We start from the raw sequence: 20,180 nt of genomic DNA on the forward strand, positions 1-20,180 counted from the left end.
GCGAGTAAAGCACGGCTATCTCCGTGACTATGGCTATCAAACAGAACAAAGCGATTACAAGCTGCAAAGCAGAGGATCAAAAAGGAGAATGGTGCAGTCACAAAAACACCATCATAAAATGCTGGATTGATCAGCCTGAGTGGAAACAGAGACATCCTCTGTCAGTGGAGTAGGGACATATTTTTCATCTGGCAGGATCAGCGGACTTTCAAGAATGAAACTTGCCCAACAGGAGATGTAGGGTTGGTATCATTAAACCGGATTTCCGGATAATGAAAGGAGAAAAAGAACTGAAGATAATCAACAGCTGCATCTAATGGCACATCAGCGAGTAAAGCACCGCTATCTCCGTGACTATGGCTATCAAACAGAACAAAACGCTTACAAGCTGCAAAGCAGAGGATCGAAAAGGAGAATGGTGTAGTCACAAAAACCCCACCATAAATACTAGAGGGATCAGCCTGAGCGAAAACAGACATATTCTCTATCAGCCCTGCAAAAGATTCTGCATTCGGCCTGACAAACACCTCCCGGGACACTTCCAAGTTCAAAGCCTCAATCTAGACAACCTCATCAGTGCTCAGCAACCTGTTTGTGTTCAGTGAGTCATACGCTGTATTGCCCTGCCGCATGGCTCTGCACATCGCATCTTTGCCAAGGTCGACTCCGCCTGTGAGCAAGACCTGCTTGACGAAAAGACAAGCAATGATCGTGCATGCATTGCTTCCATTTCGACCGTCGATGGTGTACTGCGAAAGGTCACTGGTCAGGCACAGCTCATGGTCATGAAAAGGATTTTCATCCTTGGAAGCGGAACGGGCACTGGCTACGTCTGAGGTGGAGGACATTGAGGCTTTGAGCTCGGAAGATAGCTCTGGGGTAGCATTTGGGGGCACAGATCGCTCGCGCAAATCAAGATACGGAACTGCGCGTGTTACGTAAAATGCTACTGCTGGACGCAGGATTGACTCATGCCAAAAAGAAGGCTCAAACAGCACGCGCTCTAGATGGACACTCTCACCTAGCCACACCACAAAATCACACCACTGGAGATTGCACACACCAAGCTGAGCCTGAACCTGGAAATAATATGCATGACTCGTGTCCAGGGAAGGACAGCCCTTTGACAAGGTGAGACAAAAGCCTGCCTCACCTGCTGCATCCTCCACCGACTTGCCGTGCTTAGAATGCGGACACTTGACTTCCAGCAGGCTGTAGACGGGATGAGCGGACGGATCTCGCAACATGCCATCGGGCGATGCCCCGATGTAGCGGAATTCTTGGTGTAGACAGAGACCACAATGCCTCACATCCACTGGGCATCCCTGCCTCTTCTTTAATGCAACGTAGCATTGCACAGCGTTATCCTCATTTTTTTCTCCCATGCTGTACGGCAGCAACTTGGGCCAAGGAATGACCATCGAAGATCGTGCGGAGTAGCGACTGGTGGCCAGTTCTGCATCTCACAATCCGCTTCATGCTTGATGCTGTGACTGTGCATCGGTGCAAATCTTGCCATTCAGCTGATGATGCCTGCCCACGTGTCCTTGCTTCAATGGCATGCGCCTCACGGATTGCTATTGGCCATGAGTGGTCTGCTGTGCCTTCATGGTATGCGGGCCATGGAAGACAGGGGAAATGCTGAGTGGAGCTTGTCTGAAGCCTCTTTGTTGGTGGATCCGCCGGTAGCTGTGGCTGCTGGTGCCACAAGGTAGATGCAACTGGGACCAGGCCGTACTTCGACTGTGTTGTTGGGAAGTTTGTGCGCAGCAAAGGCTTCCATGCACTGCGTGATGATGCTGCTTCGCGTAAATCTCGCACGTCATCTATAGCGCATTAAACAAGTGAAGAAAGAGGGGCAGCAGAGGCTCTCAGTGGTCGGAGAAAGTTATGATGATTGATGATGAGAGTAATTTACAGCTGAAGTCTGGGAGCACATACACCAGTGAGTAGAAGGATTTTTGGCAGTGACAACATAAGATCATAGTACCCACCATGAAGCGACTCTCAACCCGAATTTGCAAGTCTTACACAATCCTTGGTTTACAATACAACATGCAGCCATGAGCGAGGTCATAACGTGATGATACCAAGCACACCCAGACTAGAATGCCAGGCGCAAGCATGCAATGACTGTCCCTTCCCCAAATGTGATTTGAACAGTAGCCTGGGAGCAAAAGAAGAATTATTAATGTTCAGTTTCCCCCTGTCATCTCCAAAGACACTGCGACACTATGATCTGAATGCACCCAGTGATAAACTTCTCATTATCATACAGCACTTTTGTTGTTAATATGGTGCCAGGTTTATCGACAGCTCACTTGTCGTACAAATAAAAAGGAAAATTATGATTACTATGTCCCTCTCTGTGTTAACTCACCAGTAGATATATGCCGCATCTCAGGCCCACGAGCATCGTATAGGCTGCAGCGAACCGGGCGGCCTTTGCGGGATTCGGCTGCACGCGGTTTCTCTACGACAACATCCATGACCGGGCGAGACTCTATGGTTCGCTTGCGAGGACCCCAGCTCTGTGGTAGGGATGTCCTGCTCACAGCCTCGGACTCCGCTGTCGCTTGTGTGCTGTTTCGGTAAGTCTGAAGGACTAGCAGAACGGCGAGCACATGCGAACACAGTCCGTCGCAACCTCCTGCCACACACTCGCACCGCGCATATCCAACAGATGTCATTTTCTCGTCATGTTTTTTTACTATTATCTTCTGGTTGTACCGAGTTGACTTCTTCTGTGTAGCCCAGCATTTACTCATCACATAGCACTCAGTGTCTGGCGGAGTACTCCAGCATACGGCAACATTATGTACATAGCCACCGAAAAACAGTGCTTCTGCCCTGTCTAGGGGTCTTCTAACCAGCACAACATCAGGTTGCTCCGACATTTCGCTGGTCGGACAACGGGCCGCTTTTCCGGACTCCATGAGGTGGCCAAATATCGTAGATGATGTCACAACAGGGAAGGATGACGGTTCGATTGACCATGCCGCGCTTTCCGAAGGAAAGCGAACAGCCTCGTCACCCTTCCCTGCGTGTTCCGTTGTCGAAGGCTTACTGGGAGCGGCATCTTTGTTGTCCTTGTAGAAAAGAGCACTGAGAAAGAGAATACCACACAGAAAAAGAAGCCAAACACCGATATTTAGTATTTTTTACTCGAGCGATTCTTGTTTCAACTATAGTTTACTTTGCACTTACCGTTCGAGAAGAGCCGCTTTCCGTCCAGTAAGTACAGCCCCATTCTTGGTGAGAAAACGCTTTAGATCAGCAACCTTCCATGAAGGATTGGGCAAGCTGGCGTCATCATGCTCGTCACCACAGGAAGAGCTCTTGGCTTCCGGTTCCGCCATACTCGTCGCCCAACTAACCACGGCAAAAATCCATTGCCAAAAAATGCATCTTCGAAGCTTCGAGAGGTACATACATGTCATGCATTTTCCGTGCATGTAATTTTCAGTCATGATGACACACAGCTACTAGGCCTAGGGTACCGCATCACGCGTGTACCCCTACAAGCATGCAGTATCCTGAGAGTTTGCCCCGTCTAAGGCGCGGCTCGGATCTTTGTGCAAGTCATCTATTACGAGACAAGCGGGATAGTTCCTCAACATGAAATGCTAGATCAAGATATAGCAGCATTGTGCACAGCACAGCCCTGAATGGACTGAATGCCCCATCGGCCTGCCCATGTGTCAAGTGGATGTTTTGCAGAGGAAGATATAATTGTATTTTAACGGGCATGGCGGCGTGGTGTGGCTTTGTGCGACGGGCTGGCAGGACAGTGATTGCCTCAGGGGCCTTTGGGTCTGCTGAGTCCGCCAGTTCGATTGGCTTTCTTTCCCCGTCACGTCCCTGTGGGACAAGTACAGTCAGCAGCGGAAGTATATATATATATATATATATATATATATTTTTTTTTTTTGTGGTACATGCAATAACTAAGTGTGCGTTCTTAAATCCTCTCGGAAAAGCTGGAGACTCCAAAAAGTTCGAGAGCTGTTCTTATATCCTCTCCGACTTTTAGGAGGCTCTCCAAAGCTCTCCAAGCTCTCCAAGCTTCAGAGGTGGTTGAAACTTGGAGATTCCCGCGGTTTGGGATCAGCGCATGCGAACTACGGCTAAAAGCCACGTGTTCATCATGAGTGTACGCATTTCCCTTTTCGCATACGCACATACATTCATCACTCAAAATCGCGGCCCCTTTGGCGCTTCACTTTGCTTGACATGTGCAAAATATCTCCGAATTCTTCGAGACCCATTCTTGAGTAATCCCAGTTTCTTCGACTTCTCTTTTCTTCTTCTTCTAGAAGCTAGAGAATTATAAGAACGCACCCTAACTTTTCTGGTGTTAGACTGACTGCTGTTTTTTGCCCCCTCCCCCTTTTCACACGTGCTACATGTTCCTGTCCCAGCCATGAGCGCGTGTCGTTATCACCTGACCTTTTTATCACTTTTTATCACTTTTGTCACTAGGGTATGCCACGTTTCTTTGCCGAATGAGCGCAATTGCGTAGCCGTGTAAAGATCAGTATACTCTTTAAGTTATTATGCTTTCATTCAACATCATGCCTCCACGCATGAGCTCAGGAGGAGCGAAACAGCTGTCTAGAGGGTCATTGTCAATACCAATTTATACACCGGAATTGTCCTCGCTGTGGTGATGGTGATGTGAGTGCAGAGTTTGGATCGGCCAAGAGCGCAAAGTGGTGGTGTGGTGTATTGGATTCCATAATGGCCAGGTCGTCGCTACTTCTTCTCAGCTTACATACTGGTGTTTTATGTACTCAAAGGGTGACACCATATATGAGAACCGTAATTATACAATGGCGACAACAGCAGAATTTTCGCCCGATCATGCGCTCACAGTTCTGTATGGTGGTGAGTGAGTTGACGGAGTAAATGCCCCAGGGGCGTCTTGCGTACTTGCAGTACTGTGTTGGAGCGCAAAAGTCTGAACTGTCTCCCCGTTTTTTTCAGTATGCTTCATTGTGGTATCTCAGAGTGCTAGAATCTGTTGCGTAAGTATCGATGATGCCCGCAGTACACTAATGGCATGTAGGAGTGTCATTTTGCACCATGTGTAATCACTTAGCCCGTCTTAGCCCGTCTCTTATCTCCAAGCGCGGGATTACAATTCTTCGCTTCATTCTATGTATAAATATGTCACTTCAAATTAATGCTAGCCATTATTTATTCTCAACCTCCACTGATCAGACCTTAGTGATCCAAACAACGCTGCCTGGAAGAAATTATATCTGTCAGTATATACAACTTGGAGTCATGTTGCTGATGTCATTGTCGGCCAGAGAGCGCATGTGGATGAGGTAGAATTGCTTCATCAATGTTCATACTAGCGTTTAAACTGATTATACACTCCTCAGTGCGAAGTTGTGTTTGAATTGGCCGTGACCACGATGTGTCTCCCCATTTTCTCCTTCATCCTTTCCTTTGTCTTTTTGCTAAAAGCTTTCTTCTCGCCGTGACCACGATTTTTCTTCTTCTTCTTCTTCTCCATTATTCTTTTTCTTTCCTTCCTTTCTCTTCTTCCTTTGCTGAGAACCTTCTGTTCCCATTATTTTCTTTTCATCTCTGTCCCCATTCCTGGGTTAATTGGCCTTCATTCGCTTCCTTGTCATTGGACATGTTCAGTCCGTTCGGTTTGCGAATTTAAATAAACACAACCAATGGACGTTCATACCGAAAGCCGATTTTCAACGCTGTTTCGACCACTAAGGTTTCATCAGTGAATATGATTTAGCTCTATCCACACCGAGGCGGATGGTTACAAATGGAATGGCGATGTGGTCTATTTGAAGCACGTCCGATTGTAATTTGTAATTTTTCACAACCAATGAAATTAACACACATGCACCCAAACCAGTCAGTTGGTTGGTGGTGGTGGTTGTGTTTATTTGAATTCGCAAACCGAACGGATTGAACATGTCCAATGACAAGGAAGCGAATAAAGTCCAAGTAACCCAGGAATGGGGACACAGATGAAAAGAAAATATGGGAACAGAAGGCTCTCAGCAAAGGAAGAAGAGAAAGGAAGGAAAGAAAAAGAATAATGGAGAAGAAGAAGAAAAATCGTGGCCACGGCGAGAAGAAGCTTTAAGCAAAGGGAGAAAGGAAAGGATGAAGGAGAAAATGGGGAGACACATCGTGGTCACGGCCAAAGCCGGAGTAGTGGCAGGACACAGTAGACATAACAACACCAGGAACAAGCGCGCATGAAGCACGGGCCATGCCGGCCCAGAAGCGGGAGACACCGACAGGAAGAGAGAAGAGAAGAGAAGATAGAGAAATCGAAGCATTGCACATCTACATGTACGCCCACACATCCACACATCCACACATCCACACACCCACACACACCCACACACACACCCACACACACCCACACCCCCCCCCCCCCACACACACACACACACATACATGTACATACCCACACCTACACACCAATACACACAGACACATACCCCACACACACGCACATGCGCGTGCACACACACACACAAACACACACACACACACACACACACATGTACATTGACAGCCACACATACAATTGCTTTGCAATGTTATCAGTTCATAGATTAAACGGGACTGCGGCAGCACGGAACTGACGAGGAACATCGATGGAGCGAATACTGCTAGGCAGGTTGTTCTAGCATAGCGCACCCTGGAAGGCGAATGTCCCCTTTCCAAAGTTGCTGCGGGCGGGTGGCAGGCAGAGACCCATGCTGGAGTCAAGGCGCGTGGACCGGCCACAAGCTGGCAGCAAGAGAACCTGAAGCTCAGGACTTGCTTGGCCGTAACGGCAGCGCCATGCAAGGAATGCCAGCTTCTGCTTGTACACTTCGGTTACCCGATACAGTGAGAGGCGCTCCAGTAGGTCATGTGCGGATGTCCATGGCGGGCGTCCGAACACTACACGGGCACCAGGGTTTTGCAGAACCTGTAGTCGATGACAGTGCCTGGCTGCCAGAGATGTCGAAAATGCATTTGATCCATATAGAAGATTGGGCATTATGATGGACTGGAAATAAGTTATCCGACCCTGTGTGCTGAGGCAACGCCGCATCCTCCACAGGACTCCGATCTTTCGTGATACACGGTTTGCACAGCGGGTTACGTGGTCATCCCAAGACATGTTGCTATCAAATGTTACGCCAAGGTACCTGGCAGACTCCACAAGAGGCAGCAGGGTCCCGTTACAGTTCACCGAGAGTGGAGTATGCTTCTCAGGTAGGTTCCCAGAAATGGAGATCACCTGGCTTTTGGAAGCATTCAGGATCAAGCCACGGTCGTTTAGCCAGTTAGCAATAGCTGAAGCTGACGCAGACAGAATTGCAGACACTTCAGACTTAGTCGGTTTGCTGCAAGTGAGACCAATGTCATCTGCAAACTGCAAAGACAAAGCTTGTCCAGCAACATAGGGTATTTCCCGAGTGTATACGTTGAACAAAATTGGGCCGAGCACAGATCCCTGTGGCACTCCGCAGGTGCAGAGAGTGATAGTGCTGCGTGATGGTCCAATACACACACGCTGGGTCCGTTCGGAGAGGTAAGAAATGAACCACCGCAGGGCTGTGGCCGTAACACCAACATTGAAGAGGTCGAGAATTAGTTGGTGGTGCCTAACTTTTTCGAAAGCTTTGGACATGTCCAGTAAGCAGACACCTGTGTACATTCGTTTGTCCCGGGCAGTAAGGATACGGTTGGTGATGAGAGCTAGTGCATCCTCAGTGGAATGGCCGCTGCGAAATGCAAACTGAGTGGAGGGAAGTGACTCCGTGATGTTCATGACTGATACAAGTTCCTTCTGCACCAGCTTCTCTAATAGTTTGGACAGGATTGGGAGAAGGGAAATGGGACGGAAGTGAGTGGGAACTGCTGGGTCACCAGCTTTATATAGCGGTGATACGTGTGCAAGCTTGAAGGCAGAGGGTACTGTACCACGGGATAGTGAGGCATTGAAGAGAGCAGCAACAGACGGAGCAATGATATCAGCACAGCACTTCAGAAGTACTCCTGGGATGCTGTCACTGCCTGTGGCCTTGGCTGCATTGATGCCTCTCAGGAGACGATAAACAGAGTTGGTTCGGACATACTGGAAAGCTGATAAGGCTGTGGGGCATGATGGACCCTGTGGCATGGTGAGCACAGGGGGTCTATCATTATCAGTCACAACTTAACTGAAGGCTGTGGCGACATCCTCCACATTTCACGTTGGCTCAATACGTTGGCGAGTTCGAGATGTTACAGTGTTGATGATATGCCACAGTTTGCGTTGATTGCGACTATGTTCAGCACATTGGATTTGGAAATACTCATTGAGTTTCCTAAGATAGGTATTTCTGGCAGCCGTACGGGCACGCCTGAATGCCGAGTAGAGATGGGTGCTGTCCTTGTTCTGAAGCCACTGGCGATGTAGCCTTTTCTTGCAACACTGGAGTTGGTACAATTCCCTGTCAGACCACGGGGGATATGAGCTCGCCTTCCTGCTGGTGGATTTGAGAGGGGCATGTCTGTCAAGAACACGCATGAATTTAGTGTGCCAAGTGCTTCACATCTCATCAGTGGAGGAAGTCGATTGGAACACGCTCAGGTTGGCATTGGCAACCTCATCCCGAAATTCTGGAAGGTTTATGGTGCGCATGTTGCGGGTTAAACTGGTTCCCCGGCGTTGCGAGGAGTGTTGATGCTTAGCGGACGGTAGCGCGAGGTCCAGTCTAGCATGTACGGCCGAGTGATCACTCAGAGTACAGGGTACGACATTGCAGGAGACTGTAGCAGGGTTACTGGTGAGGATCAGGTCCAGTGTTGTGCCGACGGGACATCTTGGGGTTATTCGGGTTGGGACAGAAACTAAATTTTTCAAACCGAAAGAGTGAATTGCATCATTGAAACGGTGGAGCTGAGGTGTTACAGCTGAGCTAACATTAATGTTGAAGTCACCAAGCAGGGTGACAGATGGTGATACCACTGCAGCCTGGTGAAGAGCCTGCTCAAATCTGTCCCAATAATGAGTTGATTCAGCAGGGGGGCGATACATACACCCAAAAAAGTGCCGCTGTTTGGATTGGTGCAGACTGATCCACACGGCTTCAATATAGTCCACCTTCAAATCTGGCTGTACGGTGACAGGAAGTGTAGCCCTGTAATACAGGCACACACCTCCACCAGGACAGTTGCTGCGGAAAGTCCGGCGCTTACTCCATTGTGCATGATCGCGCCCCATTTTCCCACTCTGAAAGGCATTATATCCAAAATGGCGCTAACCGTCGCAAACCCCCATAATAGCAAACCATTCAGAGATCTGCCCTGTAATGTATTCTTTCTTGGCACTTCTCAAATCTCATTTGATTGGAATTTCCCATTTGCTTGGAGCTCCGTTCACAAGGCCATAGCATAAAATTCCTCTTACTAAATCTTGAAGCTCAAATCAATTGTCACCACTATACAATCTTAATCAGAAACACACAGGATATCTTACCGCATTTGCCCATCACAGTCACCGTGCCAAAATTGCCGCAAGTCGCCTTAGGTGTTTGTGTGGCTGTATAGCCATCGTTACAAACTCCCCTCAGTTCGTTGTTTCCAAATGCGGAATTGAATGCATCTCCGTTAAAAATTCCGTTTGGTATACTTGGTTTTTGACATATCTTGGCTACCAGCAACACAGTTCAGAGGCAACATATAGAGAATATGTGGGTGGGTTGTTTGGTTGGTTTATATGCTACTTCCCAGTACAATTCAAAACCTGCGCTCAGAACTACTTGAAAGTACAGCCACTTTTGCAAACAGTGGGGTTGATGGGAGAAAGGTGTGCGATACACAACATCCCTGTGTCTTAGTACGGAGGCTTTACCCAACTACAGCAGGTAGATATAGTGAGGTGGTCCAAGACCATGATTGAGAAATAGAGGGTATCAGGTTCAAGTCCTGCTTGGAAGCAGAAGGGCTTTTTTCCAGCCGTGCTGCGACCCAGACTTAATTGAGAGCTTGTTGCCTGGAATGAGGGAAGCAGTGATGCAGTGCATGGGATTTTCGTCATGGAAAGTTGAATGATTCAGGCAAACGGTTCACTTTGCTCAGGAACACTGACCTCGTATCAATATTGCTGCCTCGCTAAAAACTGACGGAGACGTTGTGAAGGTTTATCAACTGATCAAGGAAATGTTTTTCAAAACTGAATAACGAAAAAGCACCACTTTATCTCCATGGATTTCTGTGTATTTCCAAGTGAAACGTGCCATGCATGTGTAATGCACATTCTTTCCCCTTGCTCGACTGGGCAAACCTTGCTCACACCTAAACACCCACTCACTCTTAAACCGGATTTGCTAATCTATCATACCCCAGAGGTATTTGTTTTTACGGGACAAGCGGGACAGTTCCTCAACATCAGGGGTGTAAGTTGGCACTGGGATCCCAAGTTCGAGTACTCTGATTTTCTCCAATCGAATATTCGAGCATTCGAGTATTTTTCATCTCCTAAAAATTGCACACCAAGGGCTTTATAATAACATCATATTACCCTGATTGAACCGAGTAGCAGTCATTTTTCTCGGGTATATTGGTTGTGGGTCATTTGGGCTCTCTCTACTAATGAACAAATGTTCGCCACACAGTCTGCACATCACCATCTGCCTACTCCTGCCCTGAAACTGCAGATTTCTGTAGTAAATGCATGTACCATGTATGAACGAGTACTCTGATTTATTCCGAGTACGATTATTTGAAAAAACCGAGCGAGTACTCGAGTACTCAGTATAATTGTTTCACCCCTACTCAACATCAAGTGCTAGATCAAAATATAGCAGCATTGGCGGCTGACTGAAGCTGAAGGCGCAAGCAACATCAGTGTATGTGTTGAACAGGTATGGCAGCCTGGTGTGGCTGTGTGTGATGGGCTGGCAGGACAGTGATTGCCTCAGGGGCCGCTGGGTCTGCTGGGTCCTTCAGGTCGCTTTGTTGTTCTTTCCCCATCACATCACTGTGGGACAAGTACAGTCAGCCGCAGTGTCTTTTTTTTTTTTTTTGTGGCACATGGAATAACTAACTTTTCTGGTGTTAGACTGACTGCTGTTTTTTGCGCCGCCCCCTCCCCCCCCCTTTTCAAACGTGCTACATGTTCCTGTCCCAGCCATGAGCGCGTGTCGTTATCACCAGACCTTTTTATCACTTTTTATCACTTTTGTCACTAGGGTATGCCACGTTTCTTTGCCGATTGAGCGCAATTGCGTAGCCGTGTAAAGATCAGTCTACTCTTATTATGCTTTCATTCAACATCATGACTCCACTCATGAGCTCAGGAGGAGCGAAACAGCTGTCTAGCTGTCTTAATATCAATCTATCCACCGGAATTGTCCTCGCTGTGGTGATGGTGATGTGAGTGCAGAGTTTGGATCGGCCAAGAGCGCAATGTGGTGGTGTGGTGTATTGGATTCCATAATGGCCGGGTCGTCGCTACTTCTTCTCAGTTTACATACTGGTGTTTTATGTACTCAAAGGGTGACACCATATACTGAGAACCATAAATATGCAATGGAGACAACAGCAGAATCTTCGCCTGATCATGCGATGACAGTTCTGTATGGTGGTGAGTGAGTTGACAGAGTAAATGCCCTAGGGGCGTCTTGCGTACTTGCAGTACTGTGTTGGAGCGCAAATGTCTGAACTGTCGCCCCGTTTTCTTCCGTATGCTACATTGTTGTATCTCAGAGTGCTAGAATCTGTTGCGTGAGTATCGATGATGCTCGCAGTACACTAATGGCATGTAGGAGTGTCATTTTGCACCATGTGTAAGCACTTAGCCCGTCTTGTATCTCCAAGCGCGGGATCACAATTCTTCGCTACATTCTATCTATAAATATGTGAGTTCTAATTAATGCTAGCCATTCTTTATTCTCAACCTCCACTGATCAGACCTTAGTGATCCAAACAACGCTGCCTGGAGGTAATTATATCTGTCAGTATATACAACCTGTAGTCATGTTGCTGATGTCATTGTCGGCCAGAGAGCGCATATGGAGGAGGTGGAATTGCTTCATCAATGTTCATACTAGCGAAGTCTAGTTTGATTGGACGTTCATACCGAAAGCCGATTTTCAACGCTGTATCGACCACTAAGGTCTCATCAGTGAATATGATTTAGCTCTATCCACACCGAGGCGGATGGTTACAAATGGAATGCCGATGTGGTCTATTTGAAGCACATCCGATTGAAATTTGTATTTTTTCACAACCAATGAATTAACACACATGCACCCAAACCAGTCAGTTGCTGGGAACAAGCTCACGGGATACTGTTGTAACACCGATTTTGCAATCTGAAAACCACACAAGAAAGCTTACCGCATGTGGCTAGTGGGGTAGTAGTGGAAGGTGCTGTGATGCAAGTCACCTTCGGGTTACCTTGAACCTCGTATCCCTGTTCACATGTCAAAGTCAGCGTATCAAGATATTCTTGTTGAAGGAATACACCGTTGCTGTAAGACCCATAAGCTGGATCCTTAGGCCGTTGACAAACTAGCAACAGAGTTTAAAAGGGCAAAAAGAGGCTTGATGAGTGTTTCAAGTATTTCCTGTTTGTTCTGGTTATGTTGGGTCGGGTATTGTTGCTTCCATGTACAGATAAGAATACTGCGTGATGGTGTGAACGTATCATGCCAAAATGTACTTTTCTTGGCATCATGTCAAAAACTCGCCAAGAGTAAGAAGCAAGTTTTGAAGCTCTCAGTGTCGTGACTACTCCCCCCCCCCCCTCCTGGCATATATCAATTGATATTCTTACTAGTATTTACCTGCCTATCATGGATAACTCCGCACCGCCAGGCAGCTCAAAGCGTCAGCCTCCAGAGCCACTGTGGAGGCTGAATTGTGGAGGCTGAAGGTCAATACTGTGATGTTTGTCGACGGCCTCACAGGCCAGCAAATCGTGGAAAATGCGGACACCCTCATAAACCAGGGGTAAGATGACGTCACCTCCGGGCAGATTACTGGGTCTACCTGCAAGGAAAACTTGTTTAGACAGATCACTAACAAAACCATTGTTGAACTTCGTCTCTTTCTTGGCAAATCCCGCATTGCTGTCCGCCATTGTTTCGCTTCCTCACTGCAACTGCACATCTTGGACATCCCGATTTGGATCTCTGATCTCCGATGCCGCCGTCATTCATGCACTCACGAAATACGGTGCCGTACCCGCACAAAGTCGGGTACATTTGTCGGAACAGGCGTACGCTTCATAAAGCCTAGTTCACATTCGACGCAACGCCGACAGTACGGGACGTAAGGGCTTGTCGGGAGGGCTGGGGTGAGCTGTAAAATCCCGTACGATTAGTACGACACGACATGCAGCAGCCGTTGCGACGTTCACCGTCGAACGGCGCGAGTCATAAGACATGGTCCGTGACGGGGTGACTTTTGGACCTAATTTCTCCTTGAAAGAAGCGGAATCAAGTTCACAATACCAGTTTTTCGTGAAGACCAAAAAATTAGCCCTGAAAGTTGTGGCATTCAAATAATAGCCCCAGGAAATGATAGAATAGTTCGTCTGTCACGCTTCTGAACTATCCCTAAATACAATAAGTGACATGAGATCTTATGTTGCTAAAATTCAACTGAAGTCGTGCTAGCCATTCTGTGAGTTATCATGGGAAGCGCAGTGTTCGAAATACTAACAATTTCCAAGTACGAATCGGGAGCAGTCGGCGCACGACGCCGTCTCCTGTTCACACTCGAATTGCAGCCGTTTTGTACGCTTGCGTCCCCGTCTACGCCCGTCTACGGTATGAAAAGTTGGATCGATCCAACTCTTCCCGTCGCTTCCCGATCTGTACGGTAGTACGGTTGCGTTCCCGTTCCTGGTGTTCACATTGGACGCCGTCAGACCGTCCCGTCGCTTCCCGTCGATCCTTACGTCGCGTCCCGTCGCGCCCCGTCGAATGTGAACTAGGCTTAACTGTTCGCCTGAACAACGGCTGTATGCAGGTGCCAACTTTCGTACAGAAAACCGAAGGCAATACCAGGGCTGCCACTTGCTCCGATTTTTCGGAAACGTCAGATTTTTGATCGCCTGTCGGACAAGCCGACAGATGTTGTTCCCAAAGAGGGACAACCGATTTTGTTGGCCATTCGGCGCTACCAGGTCGCGTTCGGCCAGTCATTGTACATGTACATGTATATGTATATGTACATGTAGCTGTAAAATGCACGCCTGCTTGCATGTGTGTCGACAATTAAAAATGTGTTCTGAGGCCCCAACTGCAAGCCATTTTCCTAAAAATAATTCAACGGGGGACACCCCCGGACCCAAGTCAGATTTTTGGCCCTCCAAGTGTGGCAGGAAAAGGCACCAACTTGCCGCCCTTGCAACTCATAAAATTACCTCGCCAGCACTTGCCTTAAGACTCAGTGAATGAGGCTCACCTATAGTCAGTTTCAAAAAGATCACCTTGGAGTTTGCCGTCTTACCGTATGAACGCTCAAGCGCTGCCTGGAAACACTCACTATGAACTCGAAGAAATATTCCGCGCGAAAGAATGAAAAATGACAACTCACTTTACGTCGGCTGGTTTACAACAAATGAGTTCTGGTTGGTTCTAGAAATTTCTGGAACCAACCAAAAACATGAGTACAAACCTACAACTTTCACCTAGTTCAACCCTATGGTTCATTTACTTTTGTACAGCTTTACAACTTTTCACCTAGCTATTTCCTAAGCTTCACGTCACCCATGCGTATTAGCCACATTTGCGCCAAGACAATTATTTTACTGCATTGCTACACGCCCAGCTACTGGTGCATAGCGCAACATGACTAGCAACCTTCTCCACTTTACACTACTAGTATGCCAATCCATGCCTACCGTGTATATAAGCTAGTGTTTTCTACCTCATTCTTCATCCTCTGATGAAGCATTATAATTGCAGAAACCCGTCAGGTTTCCATTAAAATGTAAATGTATGAATTATAACTAAAATTACTGTGCTCTTGTTGTGTCGGGAGTTCAATACATCTTCCCAAGACTCAGTGAATGAGGCTCACCTATAGTCAGTTTCAACAAGATCAACAGGGAGTTTGCCGTCTTACCGTATGAGCGCTCAAGCGCTGCCTGGAAAAACTCACTGTGAACTCGAAGAAATATTCCGCGCGAAAGAATGAAAAATGACAACTCACTGACGTCGGCTACTACTACTCGTACATGTTCTTCCTCGTATCGATATGGAGCAGGGAGTCGTCAAATACCGGGAGTGGAAACGCCGTTAATCTTGATTATCCATGCTTGCCTCGCGCAAAATTTTTGCAGTGCCTTGAGTACCTCAGCGTCGTCAAATGCAATTTAGAGTATCCTTGAGTATTTTTTGGGAGAAAGCGTCCATCAGAACGTGTATACAGAGATATTTGCAGTGGTCTGCTCGTTTACTAGTAGGAGGACACCTAATTTATCGGTAGGCGTTATCGCAGTGTTGCGATGTATGACTGGAGGCCCGATTCACGCGCGGATAGTGACGTGACTTTTGATGTAATTTATCGAGGAAAATAGCTCAGCCTCAGTAATCAAAGCCACTTGGTTCGACCCACGAAAAAACTTCTCGTAACCATTGTCCTTTCCATATAGGTGCTACCTGTGAATTTTCTCGGTGTAAGATGATATGCCACTGACTTTTTGAGGAACCCTTTGTTTCTAAAACATTATTGTTTTTTAATGACGACCACATTATTATAAAGTCAAGGAATTTCTCTTATTTTCTTCTTCAGTGTAAGAGAACATCACCGCTTTCAGTATGTCTCATGTCAAGAGGAAGCATGACAACGTATATTCACCACCAACACTGAGAATCCAATTACAGATTTGGCCGATTGTGGCGAGTATCACAGAATTGACAATACACAGTGAATTAAACTGTTCTAAATCCCTCTCTCTCTTTCTGTCTCGCTTCTCTTTGCCAACTTTGGGTGTTAGCAGTTACGCATGCGTACATGCACGCACCAATATACGGGTGCGCACGCACTCATTGGCATGCACAAACTGCACATGCACACACACGGCATGCACGAACTGCGCATGCACGCACATTCACACACATACACACACACTGGAATGCATGCATGCATGCACACACACATACACACACACCTGGTCCTGGTAAACACTGCCATTACGGTCACCTGTCCCCTTGCGGGACCGACAACATGGAAGCGACGGCAGAAAGTCGGCAGTCTGCCAAGAGATTAGGGACCATATTCAATCGGCACGACGAGAGAGCCATCTTTGGCAGCACACACACACACATACACATACTGACATGCCCACACTGTGCATGCACACACACGGTGGATGCTCATGTGTCTCAGATTCAATTATCTTTTCAAAGTTTGGTAGATTCGGAGACATGTTGGCCAGAATTTCATGGCCGAAAGTCGCCAACACCGGCTTGAGGCTAGTTAACTCAGGCTTTCTGCTAGCTTCCAGTTCTCTTCTCACCGCAACAACACACCAACCACCATGGTATCTTTTAGGTGTCTCTGCAGTGCAGTTGACTATGGCGGTGGGCTGGGGTGCTGCTGCTGTTGCTGCTGCGGATGATGCTGGCATGACGGACGGCTTTCTTGCCACTACTGTACCGCAAATTAAACTTGAAAACACAGCTGATGTGGTCTCCAGGTCTGGACAAAACGCACACGGAAAACAGCGCAGTATTTCTATATTAAAATTGTCACAAGTATTCATCCAGGTAGAGAATGCCATGTGTATCCTGATTCCTGACCATCACATAGTTTCTTAAATCTACCATTGCATTTCTTTTTACGAGTTTCACATAAAATGTTATGCACGATCATTGGGCAAGTAAAAGAGAAGCTTCCCTGGGTCTGTACTTGACTGCAGGTTGATAAATCGAATGCTCTGTACATGCAGCATGCGTGTGTAACAAACCAAAACAAAGCTATTCAGTGATAGAAGTATTCACTCGATAAAGCTTGGTTTTTACTCACCTCTCGCCCAAGTTCCTAAAAAATCAGCCGTAAAATGGCTACCGATATCTCCCTGTCCAGCATGACCATGCACTGCCGACGAATCCACGACGAAGAGTGATAATACTACAAAAGGGAAGCGGAAATCTGACGAGAAGGTTTATGTATGGAGACGTCTAAACTGCTCCGCTTGCAGGAAGAACCAAAATAAATTTTGACATTTTGAAAATCCCGCGGAATTGGTGAATGTGGCACAAAAAAGATTATTTGAAAAAAATCGGCGTGCTCCATGTCCAGCGCGAGGCGAGCATGGATCACGCTCGCGCATCTCGTTTCCACTCCCGGTATTTGACGACTCCCTGATATGGAGTCAGAGAGGAGCTGGTCGAGGACGTGTCAAAAGTGTGATAAATTGACGAGCGGGATGCGTCCCAATTCGTTTTGTGACCAAATAGATTCTTTGAGCTGCCGCGGATGCAATTTACTCTCACGATGTGACGAAAACGGCATCGACACAGACTCATTCCCAAAGCCTTGATGTTGCAAACCTATCCGTGTGACTTCGACGACATTTTGAGAAAAGCAGACGCCTGTGAAAGCTGATAGAAATCGATCGATCGATGTTCGGGTGTATTCAACAACACGTAGCTACAGCGCAATGACTTCCGTGTTCACTCAAGCGGTTTCAGTGTTGTGTGTATTCACAACTTCACATGGCGTGAGCCAGTCAAGTGCCAGTCGGTTCGGCAGGAAACGCAAGCTCCAACAACAAGTCGTTTGGGGCAGCCACCTTCTTTGTCTTGTACAAGCGTGATCACCAAAACAATGAAGAAAAATGTTTTACTTTGTTGGGATTTGAACTCACAACTACTTCATGGGCAGCAGACAGCATTCATAACCAAAAGGCCAAAAAGGAAGGGATAAATCGGAGGTTTTGATCACAAATCGATACTGGCTTCCAGAGTAAATTAAAAAACATTGGAAAAGGCCAGAAACCTGGCCGAAATTTTAACTCCTTAACGGTTGGTCCAATTGTTCCGAAATCTTCACAGAACAATTTGCCATGCCCTAACAAGCCATTGTATGTACTTTTTTGTCCAAATTTCCCTTATCGTCAAACTTGATTGCTAATCTTTTTGAAACAGACTGTGGGGACAGTAGGCGCCAACTTTTAGCGAAATCGGAAATTTGGCCATGTCGGGTGGTATTGGGTCGTTACCGTCAAGTTATAATTGGCTCTATAATATATACGCACATGATTTTTCGGTGTTCCGCCTATGTCATACGGCGTGGAACCACCGATTCAAGCGGGATTCACAGAAGCTTTTTTTGCGATGCGACACGCGATGCGAACTCGCGAAATACCATTCACAGAAGAAGTCAGTGATGCGACAACATCTTGCTGATTTGGCTACATCATCATGATACCATGAAGCTCACAGAGGACAGGTCAAAGTAGCTGCTCAAAATAAGCTCCAAGTCTTGAGGGATACTCTCGTGCAAAGGACTTTCAGGAAACTAGCCTAAAAGACTGGTGCAAGGCATTAGGACTTAAGTGCAGTATGCACAGGTGCTACAAAAAGCGGATGCTATCACTGTGCAGCATGTATAAGCACCAGCGGTTCACTTGGGTGAGGATCAGCAAATACGACAAGTGCAAGTTGCGATTTGAAAAAGGACACCGCTGATGTGTCGGTGCCTTTTTGTCTCAAACAAAGGCGTTATTTTTACAGACACGCACAGCCTTTGAGAGAGATTCGAGATGGGGAGAAGTGGAACAAGAAACGTGCAGCAACTGTGGAGATCGAACGTTTGAGCTGTTCCTCCAGGAGCGACAGTGGCGAAGAAGATATTATGTAACTTGCTTGAATCTTCGGCTGAGTTGCTTCCTGACATGTAAATGATCATGCGCATTTGAGTTCTTCCTGAGACAAGTCTGAAGATAAGCCCCAATTGTGCCTGCGCGGATCAAGTAGGTAACTTGGATTGGTGTGGGAACATAGATGGTCTGGTCCTTGGACATTGGCCATGATTAAAACATCGACAACTAAATCGGCGAATAAGTTCCAATCAAGGATAAACGGAGCAAACGGTTAAGCGAAATCCGAAATTTGGCAATGTCCGGTGATTTCGGTTATTACAGGCATTGACTACGACACCTGCAGAGAGCATCTTGTTTCATCCTTTGAGGACCCATCAGCATAGGACAGAGAAAATCAAAATGAATGTAATGAACAAGTTATATTCGCTCAACTCAACCCTTTACGAGCAGCTAATTTTTGTATATGATTTCCATCTAGGGGTGAAACGATTAGTTCGAATATTCGAGTATTCGTTCGAAAATTTCAAACGAGCGAGTATTCGAAATTTTGCACTCGATCGTTTTTTTTTTTTTTTTTTTTTTTTTTTAGTATTGGCATTCTATTTTTCAAAAATTTCTGTTGTACGTACCGTTTATCGACTGGTATGCGCATATGCATGCGTTATGCATGCGTTTGAGTCAGTATTTTATGACTTGGACGATGCAATCACCACCGCAAGTAAAGTTAGTTTGTTATGAGATATTGAAAACTGGTGAAAATCGATACTCTACACTCTGTACAAGACGTTGGCGACTTTTTGTTCTATTTTCACAGATAATTTCTTCCGAATTGGTCGAGAACTCACAAATCTAGCGCTTTTGAATTTTGATAAAATACTCGAAATAATCGGATACTCGATCGAATATTATGAATGAGTGATCGGTTGGTCAAAATAGATACTCGTTTCACCCCTATTTCCATCACATTTGAAACGATGCCAATATGTCGCGACGAAGGCACATTTTGTATCCACAAGTTGCCTGGTACATGTACTCCTTCTTGACCTTAGAAAAATTATGTTCACGAGCCACACACATACGCTGATTAATTGGCACTTATACACGGAAAACATGGAAATTGTACACATGCAGACCGTCAAAGTTCCGACATGGGGACGATGCTGCCAAATGGGCCAAGCGCTGTGCCACTGTGCAAGTCGGTGACTATTGCGAATATCTGTAGTTGTGCAGCGTGAAACAAATATTGGATAGTAGGTACGCATTTCATTTTTCTCGTATGGTGACATAAATGGCTGTATCGCGCGAAATAATAGCTTGCACAAGCATCTTGCCAAAGGTCGAACCCAGATCAGGTATTACCCCC

General features: G+C 46.6%; 1 protein-coding gene and 1 long non-coding RNA gene across 2 annotated transcripts in view; both read right to left on the bottom strand.

Annotated features, from left to right (window-relative positions):
- Positions 1-20,180, bottom strand: part of LOC135828725 (uncharacterized) — a 55,051-nt gene that overhangs the window by 23,872 nt on the left and 10,999 nt on the right. The window contains exons 7-8 of the mRNA XM_065341148.1: positions 12,373-12,546; positions 9,509-9,682 (exon numbers count right to left, since the gene is read on the bottom strand). Coding sequence (XP_065197220.1) covers positions 9,509-9,682; positions 12,373-12,546 — 348 coding nt within the window. The remainder of the gene's footprint in view (positions 1-9,508; positions 9,683-12,372; positions 12,547-20,180) is intronic.
- On the bottom strand, positions 16,372-17,274 carry LOC135828453 (uncharacterized). The gene is made up of 2 exons (XR_010555672.1): positions 17,017-17,274; positions 16,372-16,689 (listed from the first exon to the last, which is right to left on the bottom strand). It is a non-coding gene; the product is annotated as an uncharacterized LOC135828453 (long non-coding RNA).

The sequence above is a fragment of the Sycon ciliatum genome, chromosome 12, assembly GCF_964019385.1.
Source record: "Sycon ciliatum chromosome 12, ocSycCili1.1, whole genome shotgun sequence".
Classification (NCBI taxonomy): domain Eukaryota; kingdom Metazoa; phylum Porifera; class Calcarea; order Leucosolenida; family Sycettidae; genus Sycon; species Sycon ciliatum.